Source organism: Panthera pardus, unplaced genomic scaffold (genome assembly GCF_024362965.1).
Source record: "Panthera pardus isolate Hobbes unplaced genomic scaffold, ASM2436296v1 HiC_scaffold_16, whole genome shotgun sequence".
NCBI lineage: Eukaryota > Metazoa > Chordata > Mammalia > Carnivora > Felidae > Panthera > Panthera pardus.
Genome location: NW_026526721.1, coordinates 58320244 through 58346573, shown reverse-complemented (window position 1 = coordinate 58346573; position 26330 = coordinate 58320244). Strand labels below are relative to the sequence as shown.

The 26330-nt window shown below is 35.1% G+C and overlaps 1 protein-coding gene across 1 annotated transcript; it reads right to left on the bottom strand.

Moving 5' to 3' along the window:
• Window positions 1-3: 3 nt before the first annotated feature.
• Window positions 4-25655, bottom strand: LOC109266381 (OX-2 membrane glycoprotein-like). The gene is made up of 6 exons (XM_019448348.2): window positions 25522-25655; window positions 15639-15977; window positions 14638-14937; window positions 7656-7758; window positions 6545-6628; window positions 4-199 (listed from the first exon to the last, which is right to left on the bottom strand). Exons 1-6 carry the CDS (start codon window positions 25613-25615, stop codon window positions 175-177), a joined length of 945 nt encoding a protein of 314 aa, XP_019303893.1. The 5' UTR covers window positions 25616-25655; the 3' UTR covers window positions 4-174.
• Between the last annotated feature and the right edge of the window lie 675 nt (window positions 25656-26330).

The window sequence follows — 26330 nt, the reverse complement described above, 5'->3', positions numbered from 1 at the left end:
AAATAAAAAACAATTGTACATTTATTTTTTTATCCAGAATCAAATTATATATTCAAGCAATCAATGTATCTAGTATCAAATTATATATTCAAGCAACCAATTCTGTAATGATCTCTTCTTTCATGATGTGATTTTTTTTTTCCACTTGAGTTAATGATGAGGAGTCTTCTTATTTTAACACATTCCAGAGTTCTTGGCTCTTAGGGAGAGAGAGAGAAATCAATGAACTGTTCATCTTCTGAAGCCTTTATGTTTTCCTAGGACCACCCTTTGACAAGGTGCTGGGAAAAAGCTTTTACTTAAGCATCCATGTGGCTGTAAATCTGAGGGCTGTAAATAATAACATAATGACTGGATTTTTCCAGACAAACAGAAAGATATATAGAAAGGATAAATAATTCATAAAAATTGATGAATTGCCCCCATAAAGCAAATTCCCCCAACTTGTATCCCTATATAAAATAATTGAATAATTCAAACCTACATGGAAGGAGGAAAGGAGATCATGGGAGGTAGGTGAGAATTATGGCAAGTTGTATATGTTTAAGAAATTGACATTATAAAATAAATACAAGTATTGTCCTTAGTAAGTTAGGAAAGAACATCAGAAGACTAAGCATGAAATATAACTCAAAGTAACAAAAGAATATTTAACCCAATGACAGACAGTATGGGAGAAAAAAAGACTATCACTAAAGTAAAATATAAATTTAAAAATAAAATGGAAAAAATGTCCTATTATATATATCAGTAACTGCAACATATACAACTAGGTTAAAAACACAAAAGATAGAAACTTAGGACACAGAAGAGTGAATGAGGGGAAAAAAATCCCTGCCATTATGAAGCATAAATATTGCTTTAAAAGTTCTTTGGAAAAGAAGAAATGTGCTTACATAAAATTAACATTTTGCAAAAAAAGGGAAATATGACATTTAAAATTCTTGGACAGGGGTGCCTGGGTGACTCAGTGTCAGTTGAGCATCTGACTCTTGATTTCAGCTTAGGTCATGATCCCAAGGTCATGGATTGAGTTCTGTGTTGGGCTCTGCTCTGACAGTGGAGCCTGCTGATAAAACTAAAGACAAAAATCAATTAGAAGGAACAAAATTGAATGAACAAAAAAAGGGCTTTCGTCTAGAAATTAATTGAACAAATCTGTGGCAAAAATTGCTAAGAAAATTAAAAATAAAAAGAAACAATATAGAATGAAAAATGAGAACTAGCATTGATATAACAAATAGAAAAAAATAAGACAATATTATGAACATTCATATCAATTCGAAAACACAAAATGGGCAAAATTCTGAAAGTGCCAAATTGGTCACAAAAAATTTAATAACTGACACTTTAACAATATTAAGGCTTCCAGTACATGAATTTGGGATATTGTCCCATTTGCTGTGTCTTGTCTAATTTTGTTAATTAATGTTTTTTTAATTAATTTATTTTTAGTAATCTCTACACCCAACGTGGGTCTCAAACTCACGATGAGATCAAGAGTCGCATGGTCTTCTGAGTGAGCCAGCCAGACACCCCTCATTAATGTTTTATAGTTATCAGTATACAAGTCTTTTACCTCCTTTGTTAGTTTTATTCCTAAGTATTTTATTTCTTTTGGTGTTACTGTAAATGGAATTGCTTTTCCTAATTTCCTTTTTAGACAGTTCATTGTTAGTGTAGAAACACAACTGATTTTTGTATGTTGGTTTTTTTATATTGTAACTTTCCTGAATTCATTTATATATTCTAAGTTTTTTATGGCGTCTTTGGGATTTTGTATATATAAGATCATGGCATCTGCAAACAAGGACAGTTTTACCTCTTCCTTACTGATTTCTAAGCTTTTTGTTTTTTTCTTCCTGATTAATTCCTCTGGCTAAGACTTCCAGTACTATGTTAGATACAAGTGTTAAGAGTGTGCACTCATGCTTTGTTCCTGATCATAGAGGTCAAGCTTTCAGTGTTTCACTGTTGAGGGTGTTGTTAGCTATGGTTTTTTCAAATATGACATTTATTATGTTGAGATACTTTCCTTCTATTCCTACTTTGTTCAAAATTTTCATCATGAAAGTATCTTGAATTTTTTCAAATGCTTTTTTTACATGTATTGAGATGATCATGTGACTTTTATCCTTTATTGCTTTAATATGGTGTATCACATTAATTAATTTGCAGATGTTGAATTATCCTTGCATCCCAGAGATAAATCCCACTTGGTCATGGTGTGTGTGCCTTTTAATATGCTGCTGGATTCAGTTTGCTAGTATTTTGTTAAAGATTTTTGCATCTATATTTGTAGGAATATTGGCTGAGAGTTTTGTTTTTGTTTTTGTTTTGTTTTTGTTTTCTTGTGATGTCTTTGGCTTTGGTATCAAGGTACCCTTGGCTTCAACAAATGAGTTGGGAAGTGTTCCCTCCCCTTCAATTGTTTAAAGGAGTTTGAGAAGCATTGACATTAACTCTTGTTTAAATTTTTTTTTTAATATTGTCTTTATTTTTGAGAGAGAGAGACAGAGCACGAGCAGGGGAGGGGCCAAGAGAGAGAGGGAGACACAGAATCTAAAACAGGCTGCAGGCTCTGAGGAGTTAGCACAGAGCCTGAAGCGGGAACAGTGAGATCGTGACCTGAGCTGAAGTCGGATGCATAACTGACTGAGCCACCCAGGCGCCCCAACTCTTGTTTAAGTGTTGGTTGAATTCACTAGTGAAGCCAAATAGTCCTGGCCTTTTCTCTGTTGAAAGTTTTTGATTTCTGATTTACTCTCCATACTAGATATAGGTCTGTTCAGACTTTTCTACTTCTTCAAGATTTCATCATGGTGGTTATTGTGTTTCTAGGAATGTATCCATTTCTCAATTTCAGTCACATCATCTGGCCTAATGAGTTGCTAAAACGAGTTTTCATTTTATTTAGGGCATGCTTCCAGGTGTGTTTTTAAATTAATCAGTGCTAGTGATAAAAGACAACCTGACTCTGGTAAAAAAATAGTTTCAAACCATGTGACTGATAAGAGGTTAATCTCCAAAGCACATAAAGAACTGCAACTCAATAGCAAAAAAACCCCAATAACCCAGCTGAAAAAAAAATAGACTAAGGATTTGAAATCTGCACAGATATTTCTCAAAGAAGATATAAATGGCCAACAGGCATGTGAAGAAGTGCTCAATGTCGTTAATTGTCAGGGAAATGCAAATCAGTACCTCAGTGAGATATTATTTGACACATGCCAGGATGGCTGTTATCAAGATAATGAGACAGGAAAGTGGGGAAAATGGCAGCATAGAAGGATTTTGAGTTCACCTCCTCCCATGAGCTCACCAAGGCAACAAGTACATGTAATACAGCTCTCTCTGAAAAAAACTTGGGCCTGGTGAACGGATTTTTCACAGCTGAAGACATAAATAGAAGTCCCAGTGAGAAGGGTAGGAAGGGCAGAGATGCAGCCAGGAACCAAACCTCCAACATGGTGACCTACAGGCAGAAGGGATATCACAGGTGCGGAGGTCCTCCCTGAGGAGCAAGGGGACCAAGACCCACATCAGGCACCACTGGCTCTGGGGACCTGAACAGGAAAGGGAACATAAAACCTCACAACATCTGGCCTTGAAAGTCATCAGGGCTTAACTCCAGGAGCTTTTGAAAACCAGAGGGGCTTAATTTGGGGAGATCCAGAGAGCCATAAGAAATTGAGACTCTCAAAGGGCCAGCACAGTATATCACTCCGTCTGAGACCCAGCACAGAAGCAGCCTCTTGGAAAGCACCTGGGCTATCCATGAAGGAGATTTACTGACCAAATTTAGGATATTTGTGAATTAATATTGTTAACATGTCATCTTCCACCTGTCAGAATGGCTAGTATCAAAAAATAAAACGAGTGTCAGAGAGGATATGGAGAAAAGAGAAACCTTATGCACTGTTGGTAGGAATGTAAACTGATGCAGCCACTGTGGAAAACAGTATGGAGGTTCCCCAAAAAATTAAAAATTAGAAATACTGTATGATTAAGTAATTCCACTTCTGGGTATTTACCCAAAGAGAATGGAAACACTAATTCAAAAAGATATACGCACCCCTGTGTTTATTGCTGCACTATTTACAATAACCAAGATATGGAATCAACTTAAGTATCCACCACTAAATGAATGGATAAAGAAGATGTGAGATATATACATTTTTCAGCCACAGGAAAGAATGAAATCTTGCCATTCACAACAACATGAATAGACCTAGAGGGTATTATGCCACGTGAAATAAGTCAGACAGAGAAAGACAAATATCATATGATTGCCGTTATATGTGGAATCTAAAAAACAAAACAAATCAACAAACCAACAAACCAATGAACCAACAAAAAGCAGAAAGACTCATAAATACTGAGAACAAACTAGTGGTTACCGGAGGGGAAGAAGGTGGGGAAATGGACAAAATAGATGAAGGGAATTACGAAGTACAAACTTCCAGTTATAAAATAATTAAGTCACAGGGATGAAAAGTACAGCATAGGGAATAGGGTAAATAATATGGTAATAACTTTGTATCATGCCAGATAGTAACTACATTTATTGTGGTGAGCATATGTAACATATATAATTATCAAATCACTATGTTGTACACTTGAAACTAATATATAATATTGTATGTTAACTTACTTCAATTAAAACAACTTGCTAGTAACTAGAAAGAAACAAAAAAAAAACCAAAACTAATAAAACAAGAAACAAAAGACAGCATAGGTTGATGAGGATGTGTAGAAATTGAAACCCTTGCTTGCTATTGGTGGAGTTGCAAAATGGTACAGCCAATGTGGAAAACAGTATGGAGATTTCTTTAAAAATTAAAAATAGGGGCACTTGGGTGGCTCAGTCGGTTAAGCAACCAACTCTTGATTTCAGCTCAGGTCATGATCTCATGGTTGTAAGATCGAGCCCCGTGTTGGGCTCCATACCCACAGAGGGAAAAAGATTTTTTCTCTCTCCCCCTCTTCCGCAACCCCTCCCCACCTCTCAAAAAATAAAAATAAAAGTACATATGATGCAATCCCACTTTTGGGTATTTATGGAAAAGAAGTGAAATCAGAATCTCAAAGAGATATTAGTACTTCCATGTTCCTTGTGGCACTGTGCACAACAGCCAAGATGTAGAAACAACCTAAATGTTGATCAACAGATGAATGGATAAAGAAAATATGGTACACACAAACAACAGAATACTACTCAACTTAAAAAAAAAGGAAATTCTGTGGATAAAAAAGATGTGGTATATATACACAATGGAGTATTACTTGGCAATCAAAAAGAATGAAATCTTGCCATTTGCAACTACATGGATGGAACTGGAGGGTATTATGCTAAGTGAAATTAGTCAGAGAAAGACAAAAATCACAATGACTTCACTCATATGAGGACTTTAAGAGACAAAACAGATGAACATAAGGGAAGGGAAACAAAAAGAATATAAAAACAGGGAGGGACAAAACAGAAGAGACACATAAATACAGAGAACAAACTGAGGGTTACTGGAGGGGTTGTGGGAGGGGGGATGAGCTAAATGGGTAAGGGACACTAAGGAATCCACTCCTTAAATCATTGTTGGACTATATGCTAACTAATTTGGATGTAAATTAAAAAAAGTAAAATTAAAAAAATAAAATTAAATAAAAAGAAGGAAATTCTGGGTGCCTGGGTGGCTCAGGTCATGATCTCATAGTTTGTGAGTTTGAACTCTGATAACAGTGCAGAGTCTTGCTTCAGATCCTCTGTCTCCCTCTCTCTCTGCCCCTCCCCAGCTTGTGTGTGTGCATGCTCTTTCTCTTAAAATAAATAAACATTTAAAAAAATAAGTAGATAAATAAAAATCTAAACATAAAATAGAAAAATATGAAGCCAATAAATATGATCATATTTTTGTGAATTTAGGTGGATAATGACTTCTTAAATAATTCCCCAAACTCAAACTGTTAGGTGAAAATTGATGAATTTAACAACATTAAAGCATTAAATATTTCTGTTCTTTTAATGATGTAACTGAGATACAGTGGTGCCAAATAGGGAGAAGTAATCAATGTCTAGTATGCAAAGAATCTAAAATATAAAGAATTTCTGCAAATATAGACAAACAACCAGGAATTGCATGAAGATGTAGACAAGAACCTCACAGAAGGGGAAACCTGAATGTCTAACAAATACATGAAGACATGCTCATACTTACTAATAATCAGAAAACACACACACACACACACACACACACACACACACACACACACACAATCACACAAATCAAAGAAACCATTCAATTGGTGTTGATTGGAGGGATCCTGAATCAGGAGATGAATAGGAACATTCAAAGTCATTAACATTAATACAATTTCACTTGAACCCACTAGTTCATGCAACTGGATTATATAAACAAATCTTTGTTTCCATTTATTTTTTAAATGATAATTGTTGCTACCAAATGGATGATTTAATATGGAAGGTTAAGTCTTAAATCTGAAGTATACACAGTGACAGCAAAAATCACACACCTGCCAATTTAATTACCTGTGAGCAGGAAAAAACCGGGTTACTAAGGACTCCACCTCAGGATGTCTCAGCTGGGGTGTGGTTTCAGGCACATTCTCTGACCTACAGGTATGATGACATTGATATATTCATTAGAAGAATACAGTCCAAACACTCCCCCTAATGGCAGTATCTCGTGAGAGTATGCTATGAATTTTTTTAAAAAAAAGCAAAAAAAAAAAAGGGAGATTCAGATCTCTTTAGAGATTGATCAAAATATCTTTTCAATGCTGAGTTCAGCATAAATATAATCCATTAACAGAACTTGCAGGTTATTTCCACTCTATTGTAGTGGAGTCATAACTTAGGATTTGTCCTGTTAAAGAGCATACCTTCTACTCTCCCAAATTTGTACCTCTGGTCCTTATCTGCTCTATAAATTCCAGATTCATATATAGAGATAATTGACATATTCTCTTGGATGTCAAATAAGCATGTAAAAACAAATATGTTCAAAATAGAACTCTTGATCCTCCCTCCAAATTTGTTCTTCCTCTAATAATTCCCCATTTGTAAAAGGTTTCTTCACTCCATGGCAAAACATTTAGAATCATCAAGATAATTTCCCCCATTTACCCTTTATCCACATCTTCTCCAGCAGCAAATCTTGTCATCCTAAACCTATCCCTAATTCCCTCAACTCCCACTGCTACCACCCTAGTCCAGACCACTGTTGATTCCCATTTTGACTATGGCAATCACCTCTTTTAAAAACCTCCTTTCATTCATTCTTGAAGCCTAAAAACTGTTCACATTCAGCCTTTTTCACCACTCAGTGGGTCCCCTCCCACCAGTCACCTGAAGTCCATATGCTCTGTCCTGTCAAAATCTGTCCTCAAGAAAGAATCTTAAACTCAATTTACCATAGCATAAATTACTAACAGCCTACCTTTGTAACAATCCCAAGTAGGGTGTCATTTTAATAAGAATAAACCCTTGACTGCAAGAATTATTAAATATAGGTAAAAGAGTTTTCCATCATCATTCTTTCCATGATGAATTTTTCCATGAAAAAAAATTTTTTTTAGATTTAAAACTAGACCTATTTTACCCACATTCCCTATCATAGACAGGGAGTAATATAACTTACTTTTTCTTTCTCTGAACAAGATGGAAAATGATAAATACAATACATAGAAAAATTATGAATGAACCAAATGCATACAACAAAATATAAGGAGAACCAGAAGTACCTGAAAGACATAAGCAGAAACATATTCTTTGTGACTATATGTCATTTCTATACATGGTACTTTATTTTTTTTTTTCAACATTTATTTATTTTTGGGACAGAGAGAGACAGAGCATGAACGGGGGAGGAGCAGAGAGAGAGGGAGACACAGAATCGGAAACAGGCTCCAGGCTCTGAGCCATCAGCCCAGAGCCTGACGCGGGGCTCGAACTCATGGACTGCGAGATCGTGACCTGGCTGAAGTCGGACGCCCAACCGACTGCGCCACCCAGGCGCCCCTATACATGGTACTTTAAATCTTCAATGCTCTTTTGATTTACCATTGCTTTGTTGATAATCAAATTGATACTTTAATATTATTGTACCATATTCAATTTTGTAAAAGAATATACTAACGCATTTTCAAATTGAAGACAGATAATATTTAATACCATTTTACCACACTCAAGAATAAGAAAAAAAGATATAACCACCAAAAGAACAATCACAAGAAAATGTTTAAGAAAAATATAATGTAGTCACAATGAAATATTATTCAATTATTAAAATGTATCTGCAAAAGCCCCAGAAAATAAATTTATAATGATAATTGATACTTAAGACTAATGTGTTAAGCAATGTGATAAGCATCTTATAAGGATTATTTACATTAACCAGGGGAGTACATTATTAGATACAGATGGGAAAATAGAGGCTCTGAGATGTTAAGAAAATTGGCCAAAGATACATAGTGATTAAGTGGCAAAATTGGGAAGCAAGTTCAGTATTGTCTGATTCCAGAGCCTGCAGTCTTATGAAAAAGAATATTGTAAAACTTTGAGTATCAACACTTTTTTTACATTTTCTTCCAAGATTTTATTTAAATTCAAGTTAGTTAACATATGGTATAGTATTGGTTTCAGGAGTAGAATTTGGTGATTCATCACTTATATATAGCACCCAGTGCTCATCACAAGTACCCTCCTTAATGCCCACCAGCCATTTAGCTCATCACCCCACTAACTGCCCCTCTAGGAACCTTCAGCTTGTTCTCTTTTTAACACTCTCTTGTGGTTTGCCGCCCTCTCTGTTTTTCTTATTTTATTTTTCCTTCCCTTCCCCTATGTTCATCTGTTTTGTTTCTTAAATACCACATATGTGTGAAATCATATGGTGTTTGTCTTTCTCTGATCGACTTTTTTCATTTAGCATAACACACTCTAGTTCCATCCGCATTGATACAAATGGCAAGATTTCATTCTTTTTGATGGCTGAGTAATATTCCTTTGTGTATATATTTATCACATCTTCTTTATCCATTCATCTGTTGATGGATACTTGGACTCTTTCCATAATTTGGCTATTGTTGATAGCGCTGCTGTAAACAATGGGGCATGTGCCCCTTCAAATCAGCATTTTGGTTTCCTTTGGATAAAGACCTAGCAGTGCAATTGCTGGGTCACAGGGTAGATCTATTTTTAATTTTTGAGGAACTTCCCCACTGTTTTCCAGAGTGGCTGCACCAGTTTGCAATCCTACCAACAGTGTAAGAGGGTTTCCCTTTCTCTGCATCTTTGCCAACATCTGTTGATTCCTGAGTTGTTAATGTTAGCCATTCTGACAGGTGTGAGGTGGTATCTCATTGTGGTTTTGATTTGTATTTACCTGATGATGAGTGATGTTGAGCATTTTTTTATGTGTCTGTTAGGCATTTGTATACCTCCTTTGGAGAAATGTCTGTTCATGCATGTCTTCTGACCATTTCTTAACTGGATTAGCTGTTTTTTGAGTGTTGGGTTGGATAAATTCTTTTTTTTTAAGTTTTTTAAAATGCATTTTTAGAGAAAAAGAGCACAAGTAGGGGAGGGGCAGATAGAGAGGGAGTGAGAGAATCCAGTCTCACAAACCATGAGACCATGACCTGAGCCAAAATCAAGAGCCTGACACCTAACCAACTGAGCCACCCAGGTGCCCTATCAACACTCTTTATAGTAACTATTTTGGCCACAGTATTCCTAAATTGTATTACAAATCCACTTCTTTTTTTTTTTTTTTTTTTTTTAACGTTTATTTTTGAGACAGAGAGAAACAGAGCATGAATGGGGGAGGGTCAGAGAGAGAGGGAGACACAGAATCCGAAAAAAGCTCCAGGCTCTGAGCGGTCAGCATAGAGCCCGATGTGGGGCTCAAACTCATGGACCGCAAGATTATGCAGTCAGCACAGAGTCTGACGCGGGGCTCAAACTGATGGACCACAAGATCATGACCTGAGCCGAAGTCGGACGCTTAACTGACTGAGCCACCCAGGCGCCCCTTACAAATCCACTTCTATCTGTGTATAGATATGTATATTCTATCTTCTGAATATAATTACATTTTTCATTACAACTTAAATTTAACCGAAGATCATCATGATTATCAATGCTAGTTCTTAGATATAATATAAAAATGAACCAATACACTTTGTGGATGGACCTTGTGAGGAAATTGTGCTTACAGTAAATGACATGAATTATTGTGCATTTTGCATTCTTAGGTCTGCTTGTGGTAGAGTTTTTGAGTCCTTTTTTCGAGAAATTTTTGTTAGCGATTACTTCTTCGTTGATACTGTTAGGAAAATCCATGTGAGAAACTCTGTGCTATTTATTTTTGACTGTTCAGATGTCACTTGGTCTCAGGTTCTAGTTTTAACTATATTCTTTTTCAATGAGATACTACATAGCTCATTCAAACTGGGCAAAGAAGGTTGAATGGGCATAAAATGTGAATACAGCCCTGAAATTGGCACTAAAATGTGAACACAGCACTAAAGTCAGCAATAATAAAGCATGGGGAAAAAAGGCTTTCTATGAGATTTCAGTAAAACCAGAAATTTATAGGGGGCACCTGGGTGGCTTAGTCGGTTGCAGGTCCGACTCTTGATTTCAGCTCAGGTCATGATCCCAGGATTGTGGGATCGAGCCCCCACATCATGCTCAGTGCGGAGCTTGCTTGAGATTCTCTCCCTCTTTCCCTCTGCCCCTCTCCTGCTGACATGCTTTCTCTCTCTCTAAAAAAAAAAAAAAAAAAAAAATCAGGAATTTATATCCCTACTATTTGTTGCAAAGCTAAGCAAGGAAGAATTATCTTCTGAATTGACAAGTTACTTCTTTACAGACATTTGCATTTTAGTGAGAAGTGAAATTAACCATAATAATCCAGCCAATAGATTGATGAGAGATATATACATATGCTATTCAATGGGCATGTTCCAATCTCATGATTTAAGGAATTTTTACAGGAAAGAGGACCTGATTAACTTCAGCTTCAAGAAACACATGTAACAAAAATATTTACCTCTACCCTTCCTAAGACTCCATTAAAATTATAGTAACAAAAATACTGATTCAGTGAAAAACAGCAGACAGAAGAATGATCTTCATTGGCAAGAGATTTAAACAAATTTACAACAGATGTGAAGTGGATAGAGGAATGGCCTCTGAAGGTGCAGGGTGAGAGAAGCTGCAGGCTCATGTATGCACAGAACAGACTACACCTGCAGAGAGAGCCCCACAGAAACTGGACAGCATTAGAACTCAGATGACAAAAGAAGGAGGGATTAATCACATAATGAAACTTACACTCAAAAGCACCCATTTCCATATCCGAAAGTTCGGTTCTGGACAGCCAGGTGCTCTGATCCTTCAGGAAGAAGAAGAAGAAGAAGAAGAAGAAGAAGAAGAAGAAGAAGAAGAAGAAGAAGAAGAAGAAGAAGAAGAAGAAGAAAAAGAAGAAGAAGAAGAAGGAGGAGGAGGAGGAGGAGGAGGAGGAGGAGGAGGAGGAGGAGGACAAGGGGAAGAGGAAGAAGGAAGAGTTAAGTAATTCATTGAATATAATGAATATATACTAGGAATACTTAGGGTAGGGGGTCAGACACCTTGAGTATAGGCCCCTCCATTCTGGCTTTTAGAGTCTTCTGCTGCCTCCTTTCTACAAACAAAAGTCTGTCTCTTTACAAGATGTAAAAAAAACACACAAAAAATCTGTAAAGCTGCAGTCAGGGCTCATCAGAGTTTGAATAAAACCTGTAATCAAAGTGAGAAAGATTGAGTAAAGGAAGCATAAATAAAATTAAAATGATGGTAGTGTCCCAAGGGTGGGCAGTGGAGGAGATAATTAAAGAAACAGAAGATAATTACAAGATTTGACAAGATATTACTTTCTTAAAGCAGGAAGAGAAGGGTATGAAAAAATTAAATCAACTTTAATTTATAAAATTAATCTTTAATTATAAAAGCAATTCAAAATTATAAGCCTGATTGTCAAAAAAAGAAAAACTTGAATGAAAAAATTTAAAGATATTTAAGTCTCCCAGATACTATGAAGGGAAGAAAAGACATATTTTTTAAAAGATGAAAATAAGATTCAATGTAAATGTTTTCATGCCCAGTTAATTGAAGTTTATAAAAAGAGAATAAATTAAGTGAACAGGTGGAAATTTTTCAAAGAAAGGAGAGAATATTCAGGGTCTTTTAAAGATTTGAGTCTCCAAATTGAATGAACTCACCAAATGCCAATTACATTAAAGAACTATAAATAAAATACTCTAAAAATAGTAGTAGAAAGTTTCAGAGCTCTAAGGATAATGAGAAGGTTATCATTACCAAAGAGAAGATATGGTAATATTTACTATTACAATTTTCTGATTGACATTTGACTTTTCATCAATCACAATGGACGATCAAAGACAATGGAGGACTACTTTGCAAATTCTGAGGGCAAAAGAGTTGTTAAACTAAAGTTGTGTAACAAGCAAACTATCAATCACATGAAACAGCATTGTAAGACCATAGGAGACACCCTGTGGCCTGTTAGCACGACTATCAGAATCACTAGGGAAATTTCCCACTGTTCTAATTCCACAGCACTGAGGCGACTTTGCTTTAACCAGGTTGTGTTAACCTGGGGGAGTGAGGCATGAAAATGATGGAAGGATAATTTATGTTGGCCTGAGTGTGTTATATTTTGTAGTAGTTTCATTTTGTGCTGGTTATTACCTTGTACTTTATTTAGGTTAGTCTACAGATTGTTTAATTCAGAGATTAATGAGACATCCTAGGTTCAAATGAGGTTATGTTTAGCCCATCTGTACTATGTAGTAGGCTACTTATTCCAATAGTCCAGTAGCTGGTTATGTACCCCAAATTGTTAAACTTCCAAAAAATGTGATGTGTCCTTCACTCATTCAAATTTTATGTACCAATATCATTGATGGCAAGTGATGCTTTTTGTTCTTGAATGAATGTGACAAATTATGGACAAATTTTATCCTCCCCACTTCCTGAGTTTACATTTTTCCAAAAGTGATGAAGGACATTAACTAAAGAACCTTAGGAAACACAAGCAAGACAAGAACCTTAGGAAAACACAAGCAAGACAAATACAAAGGATGTGACACCAAAGCATTAATAATAAAACTGACATAAAACAAATACAAGGAGAAAATCTTAAAAGCCGCCAGGATGAAAGGGAGATACATTTCAAAGGACCAGCAATAAAATTGATATATATCTTTTCAACAAAAGTAATGAAAGTCTGAAGCCAATAAAATACCATTGTCAAGGTGATGAAAAATACGAAATAACTATCAAACTGGAATCAGAAATCCTGTAAAAATGTTCTTCAAAAGTTAAAACATTTTATGACCAAAAATATTAAAATAATTGGCCATCTATAATTTTCCACTATGAAAAAAACAAAAAAGAATTCTTTAGGCAGAAAGAAAAGTGTGAACATGGACAAAGAAATAAAAAACAATGGAAAGGATAAATATAAAGAATATTATTATAAATAACAGGAACAAAAACGATAACATATTTTGGCATTTAAACATATATAAAGAATTAAAATGTACAAAATATGCGCCCGAAATTAATATAGCATTGTTTGTCAACTATACTCAAATAAATAAATAAATAAATAAATAAATAAATAAAATGCACAAACAAATAGCACAAGGAGTGGGCATTCATATAAGCCCATTGCATTATCTGAAAAGTAGTAAAAATAGTAAATTATATTAGACTTTAATAAGTCAAGATATGTATGTTGCAGTCTCCAAGACAACCCTTAAAGAGGTGTGCAGGAATGTATAGTTAACAAACTAATAGAAGAGGTAAATGAAACAAAAATAAATAATCCAAAAGAATTCAGGGAGAGAAAGGATTATAAAACAGGTCAGAAAATAGAAAACAAATAATAAGGCGGTAAATGAAAACCTAAATATATCAGATTTACACTTAATGTATAGAGACAAAATGGTTTCATGTTGAAAGATTATGCAGGTGAAATATAAAAACAATTATTTAAATTTTGTAGGCAATTATATTATATAAATACAGAACATAAATATATTGAAATTATTATTTAAAGTTTTAAGAAAAATCATACCTTGTTTAACTACGGCTTTGAAACAGAGGGTACAATTGACAGAGCTTGGGTGGAAGACAGGCAAGGAGAAACGGGCAGCTGAGAGAGACTTTCTATGGTGGATGAAACAAAAAATAGGTTTTACCATGCTGCTGACGGCTGCAGAGGTAAGCAGTAAGAGAACTATATTGGGAAGAAAGGAACCATATTGGGAGGAGGAAAGGTTGAAGGAGGTATGAGTGAACCTAGTCTTCACTGCCTGTGGCAGAAATTCAGTGGAAAGCAGTTAAGGGAGATCAATGAAAACTTTGCCCTTTAAGAACAGTTACCATTGGAGACAGAACTGGGGTAGAGAACATTTGCATTGCCTGATTCTTTTAACCATGCAGGAGTACCACAAAGACTTAACATTTCTAAAAATAGATGAGTACACAAACACTTCTGGTATGAATTTTTAAAACATTTCCCCTTGTTGATTATTATTTCTACTTACATTCTTGTTTGACTGACAGAGGAACAATCTTCTCTTCATTCCTTAGAGGATGATCCATGTGCACAATCAGGTGTTGGAGACTTAGGGATCTCACAGTCTCCAAGGAGACATTGTACATTTTCGTGATAGTCACTGTGCCATTTGGGTTCTGAGCAAGGTATTCCTCTGGTGGATTAATCAAGACTTTTGATGGGAAAAGAGATATTTGAGGAACAGGTTTTCCCACAGCTGAGTAAGTAAAACTAAGAAAATCTTCAGAGTCAAAGTTCGACTGGAGCTCAGTTTTTATTTCAGATACAGCTGAGACAAAAAAGGAGACACAAAATTAAATATAAAAATATGTCACACAAGATTTCTGAAGTGTTAAAGATGAACTTCCCCAAATTTTTATATGACAGTGAAATGTTGTAAACATGTCCCTCTCAGATACCTCTCCTCACATTTTGCAAAACTTCACAATTTCATCTCTTATACCCACTATTCCAATTTAAGAGGAACAGTTGGTATCTTCACTTTCATTCAACCTTAAAATTACATTCTATAAATCTCCAACACTTTCAAGTTATAGCAAAATAATGAGGGGACACTATGTCACTATCACTATTCCTTCAACATTTTGTTAATTTGTTAGTAAATTTTTATTCTCTAAGTCTTCTTTCCTCTTTTTTTTTTCTCTCTACTCTCTCTTTTTCTTTTCCTCTCTTTCCCAGTGAAAATTCTGATGTCATTTATGACTTTTATCTACTGGATTAAAATCAATGCAGTGTAAAATTTAGATGAGAGGTCAGAAGACCTAAATGTTATGCCTGGTCAGGAACCATGTGGAAATCAGAAAGTCATGTAGCCATCATTGGCTTCCACTTTTTTTCTTCTGTATAACAAAAGACTGGTTATGGATGGCCTCTATAATAGTCTTTCCTTCTCTAATATTCTTTCTCTGGACCTTAAACTTCAAAGCTCACATCTCCTTGATTTTGACTCTACATAAAACATTTACATACCTATAATGTTAAGGCAAATTTGTCCACTATGGCTGCCTTGCGGGAACACATTAAATAGACATTTGTAGCAGGCTTCATCTTCAAATGTTACTTCACGGATAGTTATGAATGAGGAATTGGGTTCGATGACCTCACAGTGCAGCCGATCTCTGTATGGTGGAAGAATCTTTTCTCCATATATATTGCTATATGTGCCAATATTTTGTCGCAAAGAACCTTGGATCTTCTGCCAGGTAATTTGCACAACATCTGCTGGAGTTGTCAAATTGCAGAAAATCGTCACATTTTCTCCAAATACAGCTGTCTCATTATTTTTGTATTTTATTCTATGTGGAGAATCTGAAAATAAAGCCCAGTATAAATTAAGAGAAATGTACTTTCATACTACCTTGGAGACTATCCCTATCATAGCACTCCCTTATCTCTCTGTTTTACAATTATCTTTTTATTTGTGTCTTTCCCCATTAGAAAATGAGCTTTCTTATCTTCTTCACCATTGATAGGTAGTTTCTAAAAGTGTTTCTGACATATACTACCTATTGACAAATATTTATTGAAGGCAAAACTTGAAACATAAATTACCAACACAAGTAATGGTAATTTTGATGAATCTCTGGAGGTTGAGGGTGAACTAGCTTGAGGGTGACAAACTCCTCAGGGCTCCAGTATTAGGGAGGACCTAAAATTCATAGTTTCCACCAGCATGAACCTAGCCAGTTTCTCGCAGTGAAGAGCCAGGAAAACTCACTTCATATCTTTGGCAAAGGAAGGAGAAAGTAATCATGTTGAAATAAGCCCAGTGCATTTTCCATAAAAATTTCCCCTTCTCCAGGGGAAAAGACTTTATCAGACCTTATCTCACATGGGTGGAAGGACAATGACCCAGATCTGGTTCCCTTTAGTTTTCCTATCTTATCTAAGGTGGGGAAGGCAGGGGGAAAAGGTACAAAAACTTGTGAAGTCACAGCCAAGGGTCATAGGCCTACCAAGAGTGAAATTTAAACATAAGATTTTAAAATACTTACTTCCTTAAGTCTTCCCCACCACAGCAGTAGGGTTCCAATATAATGACAGTGGATTACAGTTGAAATGGTTGTAACGCTCAGACTTCAATCATCAATAGGAGAGACAAAAACAAAGAAACTACAAGAATTTGAAACCCTTGATACCTTAACCTATAGTAAACAGTAAACACAACCCAACTCCCTGTCAGAGTAACATAAAACCCAAGTTAAAGCTCTATTTACCTTAGTTCTTATCTGACATGTCATGTCTGGATTAAAAAAAAAAAAAAAAAAAAAGTTGTAAGGCATGCTAAAAGCCCAGAATAAAAGTTATCGGAAAAGACAAAGCAAGTATCCAAGCCAGACTCAAATACAGTACAGATTTTGTAATTATCAGACAGAAAATTAAAGTCAACTATGATTAATATAGTAACGACTCATGGAAAAGTTTGACACGTGCAAAAACATATGGATAATGTAAGCATAGATACGGAAATGCTAAAAAGAATAAAGAGAAAATGCCAAAGACATTACAAGAAAATAAAACTACAGACCAATATCTCTTATAAACATATATGCAAAAATTCTAAACAAGTTGAATCTAAAAAAGTATTAAAAAAATAAACTCCATGATCAAGTGAGATTTATCCCATGTATACAAAGCTGGTTCAACACTTGAAAATCAACTAATGCAATTTATTACCTCAACAGACTAAAATAGAAAAGTCACAAGATCCTATTAACAGATTTAGAAAAAGTATTTGATAAAATCCATCACCAATTCATAATAAAACCTCACAGTAAACTAGGAATAGAGGGTAACTTCCTTCACCTGAGAAAGAACATCTTCAAAAAAAAAAAAAAAAAAAAAGAATACCTACAAAAACCCTACAGCTAGTATCACACTTTAATAGTGTAAAACTCAGGGCGCCTGGGTGGCACAAGTCGGTTAAGCATCCGACTTCAGCCAGGTCACGATCTCGCGGTCCATGAGTTCGAGCCCCACTTCAGGCTCTGGGCTGATGGCTCGGAGCCTGGAGCCTGTTTCCGATTCTGTGTCTCCCTCTCTGTCTGCCCCTCCCCCGTTCATGCTCTGTCTCTCTCTGTCCCAAAAATAAATAAAAAAACGTTGAAAAAAAAAATTTAAAAAAAAAATTAAAAAAAATAGTGTAAAACTCAAAGCTTTCCCATTAAGATCAGGTACAAGGCAGGGATGCCCCCTCTCACCACTCCTTTCCAACACATACTGAAAGCTCTTCCTAATGCAATAAGGCAAGAAAAATAAATAAAAGGTATGCAGATTGGGAAGGAATACATAAAACTGTCTTTGTTCATAAATGACATGATCATCTATGTAGAAAAGCAAAAAGAAGCAACAAAGAAACTCCTGGAACTAATAAGCAATTATAACAAAGTTGTAGGATCACACAATATACAAAAGTCAATCGCTTTCCTGTGTATCAACAATGAGCAAGTGGAACTTGAAATTAAAAACATAATACCATTTACATAAGCAGCTCCCAAATGAAATACTTAGTTATAAATCTAACAAAATAAGTACAAGATCTATATGAGGGAAATTATAAAACTCTGATGAGCAAATCAGGAAAGAACTAAATAAATGAGAAATATTCCATGTTCGTGAATAGGCAGACTCAATATTGTCAAGATATCAGTTCGTCCCAACCTGATCTGTAGATTCAATGCAATCCCAATTAAAATCTTAACAAGTTATTTACAGACATTGACAAACTGATTCTAAAGTTTATAAAGAGAAGTAGAAGACCCAGAATAGCCAACATAATATGGAAGGACAACAAAGTTTGAGGGCTAACACTATTCAACTTAAAAACTTACTATAACTAGAGTAATCAATACTCTGTGGAATTGGCAAAAAAAAAAAAAAAAAAAAAATAGATCAATGGAACAGAATAGAGAGTCCAGATATGGACTCACACACATAGAGTCAACTGATCTTTGGCAAAGGTGCAAAGGTGAAGAAATTCAACAGAGAAAGGATAGCCCTTTTCTTATTTTATTTTTTTATTACTTCTTTAATTAAACATTTTTAACGTTTATTTTTGAAAGAGAGCTTGTGCAAGCAGGGGAGGGTCAGAGAGAGAGAGGGAGACACAAAATCTGAAGCAGGCTCCAGGCTCTAAGCTGTCAGCACAGAGCCTGACACAGGACTCAAACTCATGAACCTCGAGATCATGACCTGAGCTGAAGTCGGACACTCAACCTACTGAGCCACCCAGGTACCCCAAGGATGGCCTTTTTGACAAATGATGCTGCTGGGACAGTTGGGTGTCTAATTAGTTTCCTAGGTCTGGCATAACAAAGTACCACAAACTTCATGACTTGAAACAATAGAAATTTATTTTTCACAGATCTAGAGGTCTGAAGTCCTAAATCAAGGTGTTTGGAATTCAGGTTTCACCCTAACCCAATGTGATTTCTTCCTGAAATCACCTTAATTGTATCTGCAAAGACCTTATTTCCAAATAAGATCATATTCTACATTCCAGATAGACAAGAATGGGGGTGGGAGCACTATTCAACCCACTACAACAGGCATATGCTTAAAAAAAATGAAGATAGACACCTAACTAACAAAAATTAACTCAACATGGATTATAGACCTAAATGAAAAATACAAAACTATAAAACTTAGAAGAAAACACAGGAGAAAATCTAGGTGACCCTGTGTTTGGTGATAAGTTATTAGATATAATACCAGAAGTATGATTCATAAATGAAAAAAAAATTGATGTTATACTTTATTATAATTAAAGACCTTTGCTTTGTGAAAGACAAAGTAAAGACAATATGACAACAAGCCACAGACTGCAAGAAAGTATTTGTAAAACACATACTTTGTCATAGTTCATTCAGGCTGTTAAAATTAAATACTACAGATTGGGTAGTTTATAAACAACAGAAATTTGTTTCTCACAGTTCTGGAGGTTGGAAATCCAAGATCAAGGGGGCAGCATGGTTGAGTAAGGGCTCTCTTCTGGGTCATAGAATTCTTGTTGTGTCCTCACATGGTGGAAGGAACTAGGAAATTCTGTGGATTTTCATAATCTAATCCCATTTATGAGGGCTCCACACTCATGAGCTAATCACTTCCCAAAGGCCCCACCTACTCATACCATAACCGTTGAGTGTTAAAATTTTAACATATGAATTTTGAGGGGTCATAAAGATTCAGGCCATAGCGGACTTGTATCCAAATATACAAAAAAAAAACAAAAAAAAAAAAAACAAAAAAACAATATGAAAGCAAACAATACAATGTAAAAACAGGCAAAAAATCCAAATGGACACCTCACCAAAAAAAGATATATAATTGGCAAATAAGCACATGAAAGGATGCACAAAATCTCTTGTTGTTAGAAAATTGCCAATTAAAATAATAATGAGCTTCCACGACACACCTATTAGAATGGCTAATATTTAAAATATGTATATACAATACTAAACGTCGGTGAGGGTATGGAGCAGCAGGAATTCTCATTCATTGTTGATTGGAATGAAAAATGATAGAGCCACTTTGGAAGACAGTTGGCAGTTTCTTAACAAACCTACACATATTCTTACCATGGGATCCAGCGCTTGTGCTCTTAGGTATTCACCCAGCTGATTTGAAAACTTATATCTACATAAAAATCTACAGGTAAATGTTTAGAGCAGCATATTCATCATCACCAAAAACTGAAAGCACCAATATGACTTCAATAGGTAAATGAGTAAACTGTAGTATCTACACAACAGAATATGATCCAGCGATAAAAAGAAACGAACTATCAAATCGTGCACACACATACAAACCATGGATAAATATGGAATACAGATTGCTAAGTGAAAGAATCCAAACTAAGAAGGCTACACACTGTGTGATTCCAAGTATATACCATTTTGGAAAAGGTAAAACCATAGAGACAGTAGAAATATCAGTGGTGTCCAGGGGTTCAGGAGTAGCCAGGAGAGTTGAACAGGTGAGACACAGGGGATTTTTAGGGCAATGAAACTATTCTGTATGATACTGTAATGGTTGCTAAGTGAACTTACACATTTGTCAAAATGTATAGAGATTTATAGCACATAAAGTGAATCTTCAAGTACACAATTTAAGAAATTATTGGGGCACCTGGGTAGCTCGCTCTGTTGGTTAATCGTCCAACCCTTGATATTGGCTCAGGTCAATATCTCATGGTTTGTGAGATCAAGCCCCTTTGGCTCTGTGCTGACAGGACAGTGCAGAGCCTGCTTGGGATTCTCTCTCTGCCCCTCTCTTACTTGTACATGCGCTCTCTCTCAAAATAAATAAACATTTAAGAAAAAAAATTATTTAGGAGACAGAGGTTGCCAAGGAGTGCAGTCTGAAACCTTAAAATCTAACTGTATTACAAATGTATCCTATGTAGACATAAGAGTTCATAGTATGTACACTTGATATGACATAATTAAAATAGCATTTTACCTCTGTGGCCTTCCTCCCCTAAACCTGTAAGGCACTCTAGTCATGAGAAAAATACCAGACAAATTCTGATAGAGGGTAATTCTACAACATACTTGACCAGTCCCCTCAAAACAGTCAATGTCATAAAAAATATGGAAATTCTGAGATAACGGTCAGTTAAGAGAAGCTTAAGGAGACAACACAAAGAAATGTAATGGGATAACTGGGGTGGGATCCTTAAAAAAAAAAAAAAAGTTAAAAATCAAGAAATGCGAATAAACTGTGGACTTTAGTTATGAAAAATACATAAAATGTAATTTGTTAATTAAAACAAATGTGCCATACTGACATAAGATGTTAATAGTAGGGAAAGCTGGGTAAGGGATATATGGGAACATTGTACTATTTTCTCAGTTTTTCTGTAAGCCTAAAACTGTTCTAAAAAATAAAGTCTTTTTAAGGAATCAATTATATTTCTATATATCTTCAATAAGTAAATGGAAAAAAATTAAAAATACCATATAAAATAGCTTCCCAAGTAAAAAAGAAAGAAATATATAGTAATAAAAACTTATTGGACGATATATAAGACCTCTTTACTGAAATATGCAAAATAACATCTAAAAAAAATAAAGAAGACTTAAATAAATGGAAAGATACATCATACTGTAAATAAGGAAAAAAAATAATGATGTTAATTCTTTTCAAGCTAATTTTTAGACTCAATGCAAATCTAATAAAATTTAAAGCAGTTTTTAAAAAAGATTTTTTAATGTTTAGTTATTTTTGAGAAAGAGAGAGAGAGAGAGAGACAAGTGTGAGCAGGGGAGGGACAGAGAGAGGGAAACATAGAATCTGAAGCAGACTCCAGGCTCGGAGCTGTCAGCAAAGGCTCTGAGCACGTGGGGCTTGAACCCAAAAACTGAGAGATCATGTCCTGAGCTGAAGTTGGACACTTAACTGCCTGAGCCACCCAGGTGCCCCCAAGCAGTTTTTTTTTTTTTTAATTCTGCATTTGACAAGCTGAGTCTAAAAAAGCCAAGGGCATAAACAAGACCTACTATCTGAATGTAAAGCTAAAGTAATACAATGTTATTTTTATTCAAGGATAAGGAAATGGATGAAACACAATGAAGCAGAGTCAGAAACAGTCCCACACATATATGTGCATCTGATATATATCACAAATGGAACAGACAGTGCATAGATTTGGCAAAAAGATTATCTTCCCAATAAATGATGATGTGTAAATTAGATATCCATATAGAAAAATTATATATTGGCTCTCATCTAAGACTAAAGACAAAAATCTATTTCAAATGCATTGACTCCCATCTAAAAGTAGAAACAAAAATCCATTTCAAATGCATTAAAAATGTAAATGTGAAAATAAAACACTGCTTTAAAAATAAAGTATTATAGAACGTCTACTTGGCTGGAGTAGCCAATTTCTTAAGTAGGGCATACATCAACAGTTATATGATGCTTTATTCCTTTTTTAGAAATATGAAATTATAAAAAATTAGAAGTGAGTGATTGATCTATTTTAATATTAATTAACTGCAGTCTATCAAAAGATACATATTCAGCAGTAAAAAGGCAACCCATGAAGTAAGAGAAGATACTTGCTATATGTATATATATATGAGTAAGGATTTGTATTCTACAAAGCAATAAGACAAAGACAGGCAACTCTATAGAAAATGGAGCAAAATATATGACTATGCACGTCATAAAAGAGAATGTTTAAATGGCCAATAGACAAGATGCTCAACTTCTTTAGTCATCAAAGAAATGCAAATTAAAACCTGGACTATACATGACTAGAATGGCTAGCTTGAAAGACAGACAATACCAAGTTTAGTGAAAATATGTAAAAAACCCAATTCATACTTTGATGGGAGTGGAAACTGGAAAATCTTTTGGCTTCATGGTCGATGGTACTGTAACAATGTGTGGACAAATAGTAGCTACACTTGTGGTGAGCATAGCATAATATCTAGACTTATCACATCACCATGCTGTACTCCTGAAATTAATATAGCATTGTGTATCAACTATATTTTAATTTAAAAAATGTGGAACATAGGCATATCCTGTGATCAGAAAATCTACTCCTAGGTATATATCTAATAGAAATGCCTACTTATATTCTTCAAAACACACGTACATAAATGTTCATAGAAGCATGATTTGTAAAAGTCAAAACAGAAATTACCCAAATACAAATCAACAGTAGAATTGATAAATAAGTTATGGTATTTACACAATGGGATTTAATAAAATGCAATGAGATTTAATAAATTACATCTACTCTCAACAATACGGATAAAACTCACCAGTGTATTGTTGAGCCAAAGAAATTACACACAAATGAATAAATGCTAAATGATTATGTTTCTATATATATAATATATATAACATATATATTTATAACATATATATTAACATACATAATCAATATATATAATCAATATATGTATTATATATCAACAACAGATAAAATGAATCTATGGTATAAGAAATTTGGATAGTGGCATTTGTAGGAAAGAAAGGAAGGGGGCATGAATAAAGCTTTGGGATGCTGTTAATGTTCTGTTCTTGATCTTTGCTAGATATGTTGGTCTAATCATTAAAAAAATTAATCAAACTGCATACTTATGTTTATACACATTCCTGTATGTCTGCCTTACTTAAATGCAAAGGTTAAAAAAAAAACCTCATGTACCTTACTCCACTTACCTCAGACTATATCTGGTTTTCATTCACTTCTCTTGGCTTTTATATTCAAATTATAAAAAAAATTTTTTGCAAATATTTTTCAAAAATTCATTGGTCTGCAACTATACTCAGCATTGGAGAACATTTAAATACATAGAACATGTTTGTTTTATAAAGAGTGTTTCATTTGTGAACAAGAGAGCTGTAATGATGTCTTACCTGTGCTAATTTCAAGAAGTAAGGTTTTAGAGCAATCATTTACTTTGCCGAGCCTCAGGTTTTTCATCTGAAAAATGAGCTTAGGATACCTGATTTACAGCGTATTGTGAGTATCCGAAAAGAATATGTAAATATAACGACAGTTCTAAATCACCAAGATATTTCAGGTGTCATGGGTGATGTAGTCCCTGTCCCCAAACAAAGACCCCTAACAGGTTTCCCTCACTATCTGAAACTAGTGTGTTCCTATAAAACCTTTCATAAACCGAAGTGGCTTAAAGTGAAGAGTGGTTCCCTGCTTTCTGAAAGTCGCAGTTCCACCATTTTGCTTTTATGAAGAACCTACATTAGCACAGGAGGGCTTTTTTGTAAAAGCAAAGTCCTCTTCAAATTTTTTTTTTAGCTAGCAACAACAGGTACTAATGCAGATCCTTCAGAAAAGCAAAGTGATGTGATATGAACCTTCAGAAAGCAGGGGACACCTATAATACCTAATGAAAGTCTAAAGGGAACAAAGAAGCTATCACTATTACTGTAATAACTTCTCTCATTGTGCTTGCCACATCTCTTTATCATTATTTGCCCACAGGCTGTCTGCCCTACTGGATTTTGAGTTATCTGATATCAGAACCAGTGTTCTCCATTTTGTAGTTTAGATGATTAAGTTAAGAAGTAACATGGGACATACTGGTTTCCTCTTCTGTCACATCATTTTGTTCTCAGCATATGTCACTCCTCATTCAACTTTTGATCGGATTATCTAATTGAATTCAAATGATACTTCTTGAGGAAAAAAACTCCCTAACTGGAAGTAATCATGATTTATTTTCTCAACTGAATTCCTACAGAACGTTAGTTATTGCCCTTACCATGAACCCAAGAGATTTAAGATGGAATTGAGTTAAATATCTTTAACCAAATAATGTTAATGACTAGAAAATATTAGTACTTGAATATTTAGTAAATCCCTAACATCTCAGGAGTACTTCAGTTTGTAATGATAAGCAAACCCATGAAGGAAACAATGAACAAATTTGACAATTTAAAAATGATAAACCTTTTAGTGACCAAGGAGAGCCTCAAAACAAGTCAAATTCAGACTTAAAAGGCAAATGGGCTGCAGGAAATACTGCATAACTAGCTAACTAACTAACTGACGGACTAACTAACTTGCAGAGAGCCCATTTGCTTCCAGCAGGTTTGTGGCCTCTAATCTGAACTACTCGGGCTTACTTCAGAAGCAAGGCTTCCTTAATACCTTTCTTTCATTCTCTGCTTACTAAGTCACTGTTTCAATATGCTCATCTTAAAACTGCTAGTTGCCAACCACCTGGATAGCTACATGGTTAACATGCAGACCCAAACATAATGCTCTGCTCCCCTAACTTTATAAAAGTGAAAAGACTCCATCCTGGTATTTATTTACCATTCATTTCCAGCCACAAAACAATTGCGAGAAAAGGTGAAGAGTTACCTGATCCTTGTGCCCAGATGGAAAGCAAGAGGGGCTGGAGAATGAGGTAGAGTGGAAAGCCCATGAAATTTGATGATAAAACCATCACTAACATGTGGAGTGTTTTATTCTCTAACAACTTTCACATGAAAATGGCAATATCTTCCAATATATCCGCCAAAATCTGTTATTCATTAACCACTTGCTCAGAAAGTCCGTTAAGACTTTCCTAACCTTGTGGCATTTCGACTTCCTTCTCTGCCTAGGCTCCAAATTTGTTAGAATCTCAGGTCTATATAATTTTTGTCACCGTATGTGCCTGCTATTCTGCAGCTGTCGCAGGATTCATGCACAGGTTCTGAAAACCTGCCTGCTAACTTGCAAGAAAGTTTCGTGAGTCCTTCTTTGGGGCCTGCTACTAACTTTTCCCAGTCTTTCATGTCCTGTTATTTATGTACAAAATAAAATTCAAACTAGTTTCTCCACAAGGAGTGAGGTCAAGTGAAAAGACCTCTCTCCACAGAGGTATGCTAGGTTTCTAAAAATCATTCCTCTTGGCATCTACATCCCCACGATCACCTCCTCAAATTGGAATAGGAAATTTAAAAAAATATATGTTTTAAGTAAAATCATCAAATAGTTTCAAATTATACACACTGTATTAAAATTAAAAAAAAAAAAACACAGATCACTTTCATCTTTCTATAAACTCCTCCTCTACATAGTATTTTAAATAGAGGGAAAGGGGCACCTGGGTGGCTCAGTCAGTTAAGCATCAGAGTCTTGGTTTTGGCTCAGGCCATGATCTCATGGTTCATGGGTTCGAGCCC

What these genes read in the sequence shown, in the direction of transcription:
- LOC109266381 (XM_019448348.2), bottom strand. Translation starts at nt 25,615, where the DNA reads ATGTTAGTGATGGTTTTATCATCAAATTTCATGGGCTTTCCACTCTAC. An exon ending in AATTTGCCTTAACATTATAG is followed by an intron (nt 14,938 to 15,638) that starts GTATGTAAATGT and finishes TTTTTGTCTCAG; the next exon opens with CTGTATCTGAAATAAAAACT. An exon ending in TCTGTCAGTCAAACAAGAAT is followed by an intron (nt 7,759 to 14,637) that starts GTAAGTAGAAAT and finishes TATGTCTTTCAG; the next exon opens with GTACTTCTGGTTCTCCTTAT.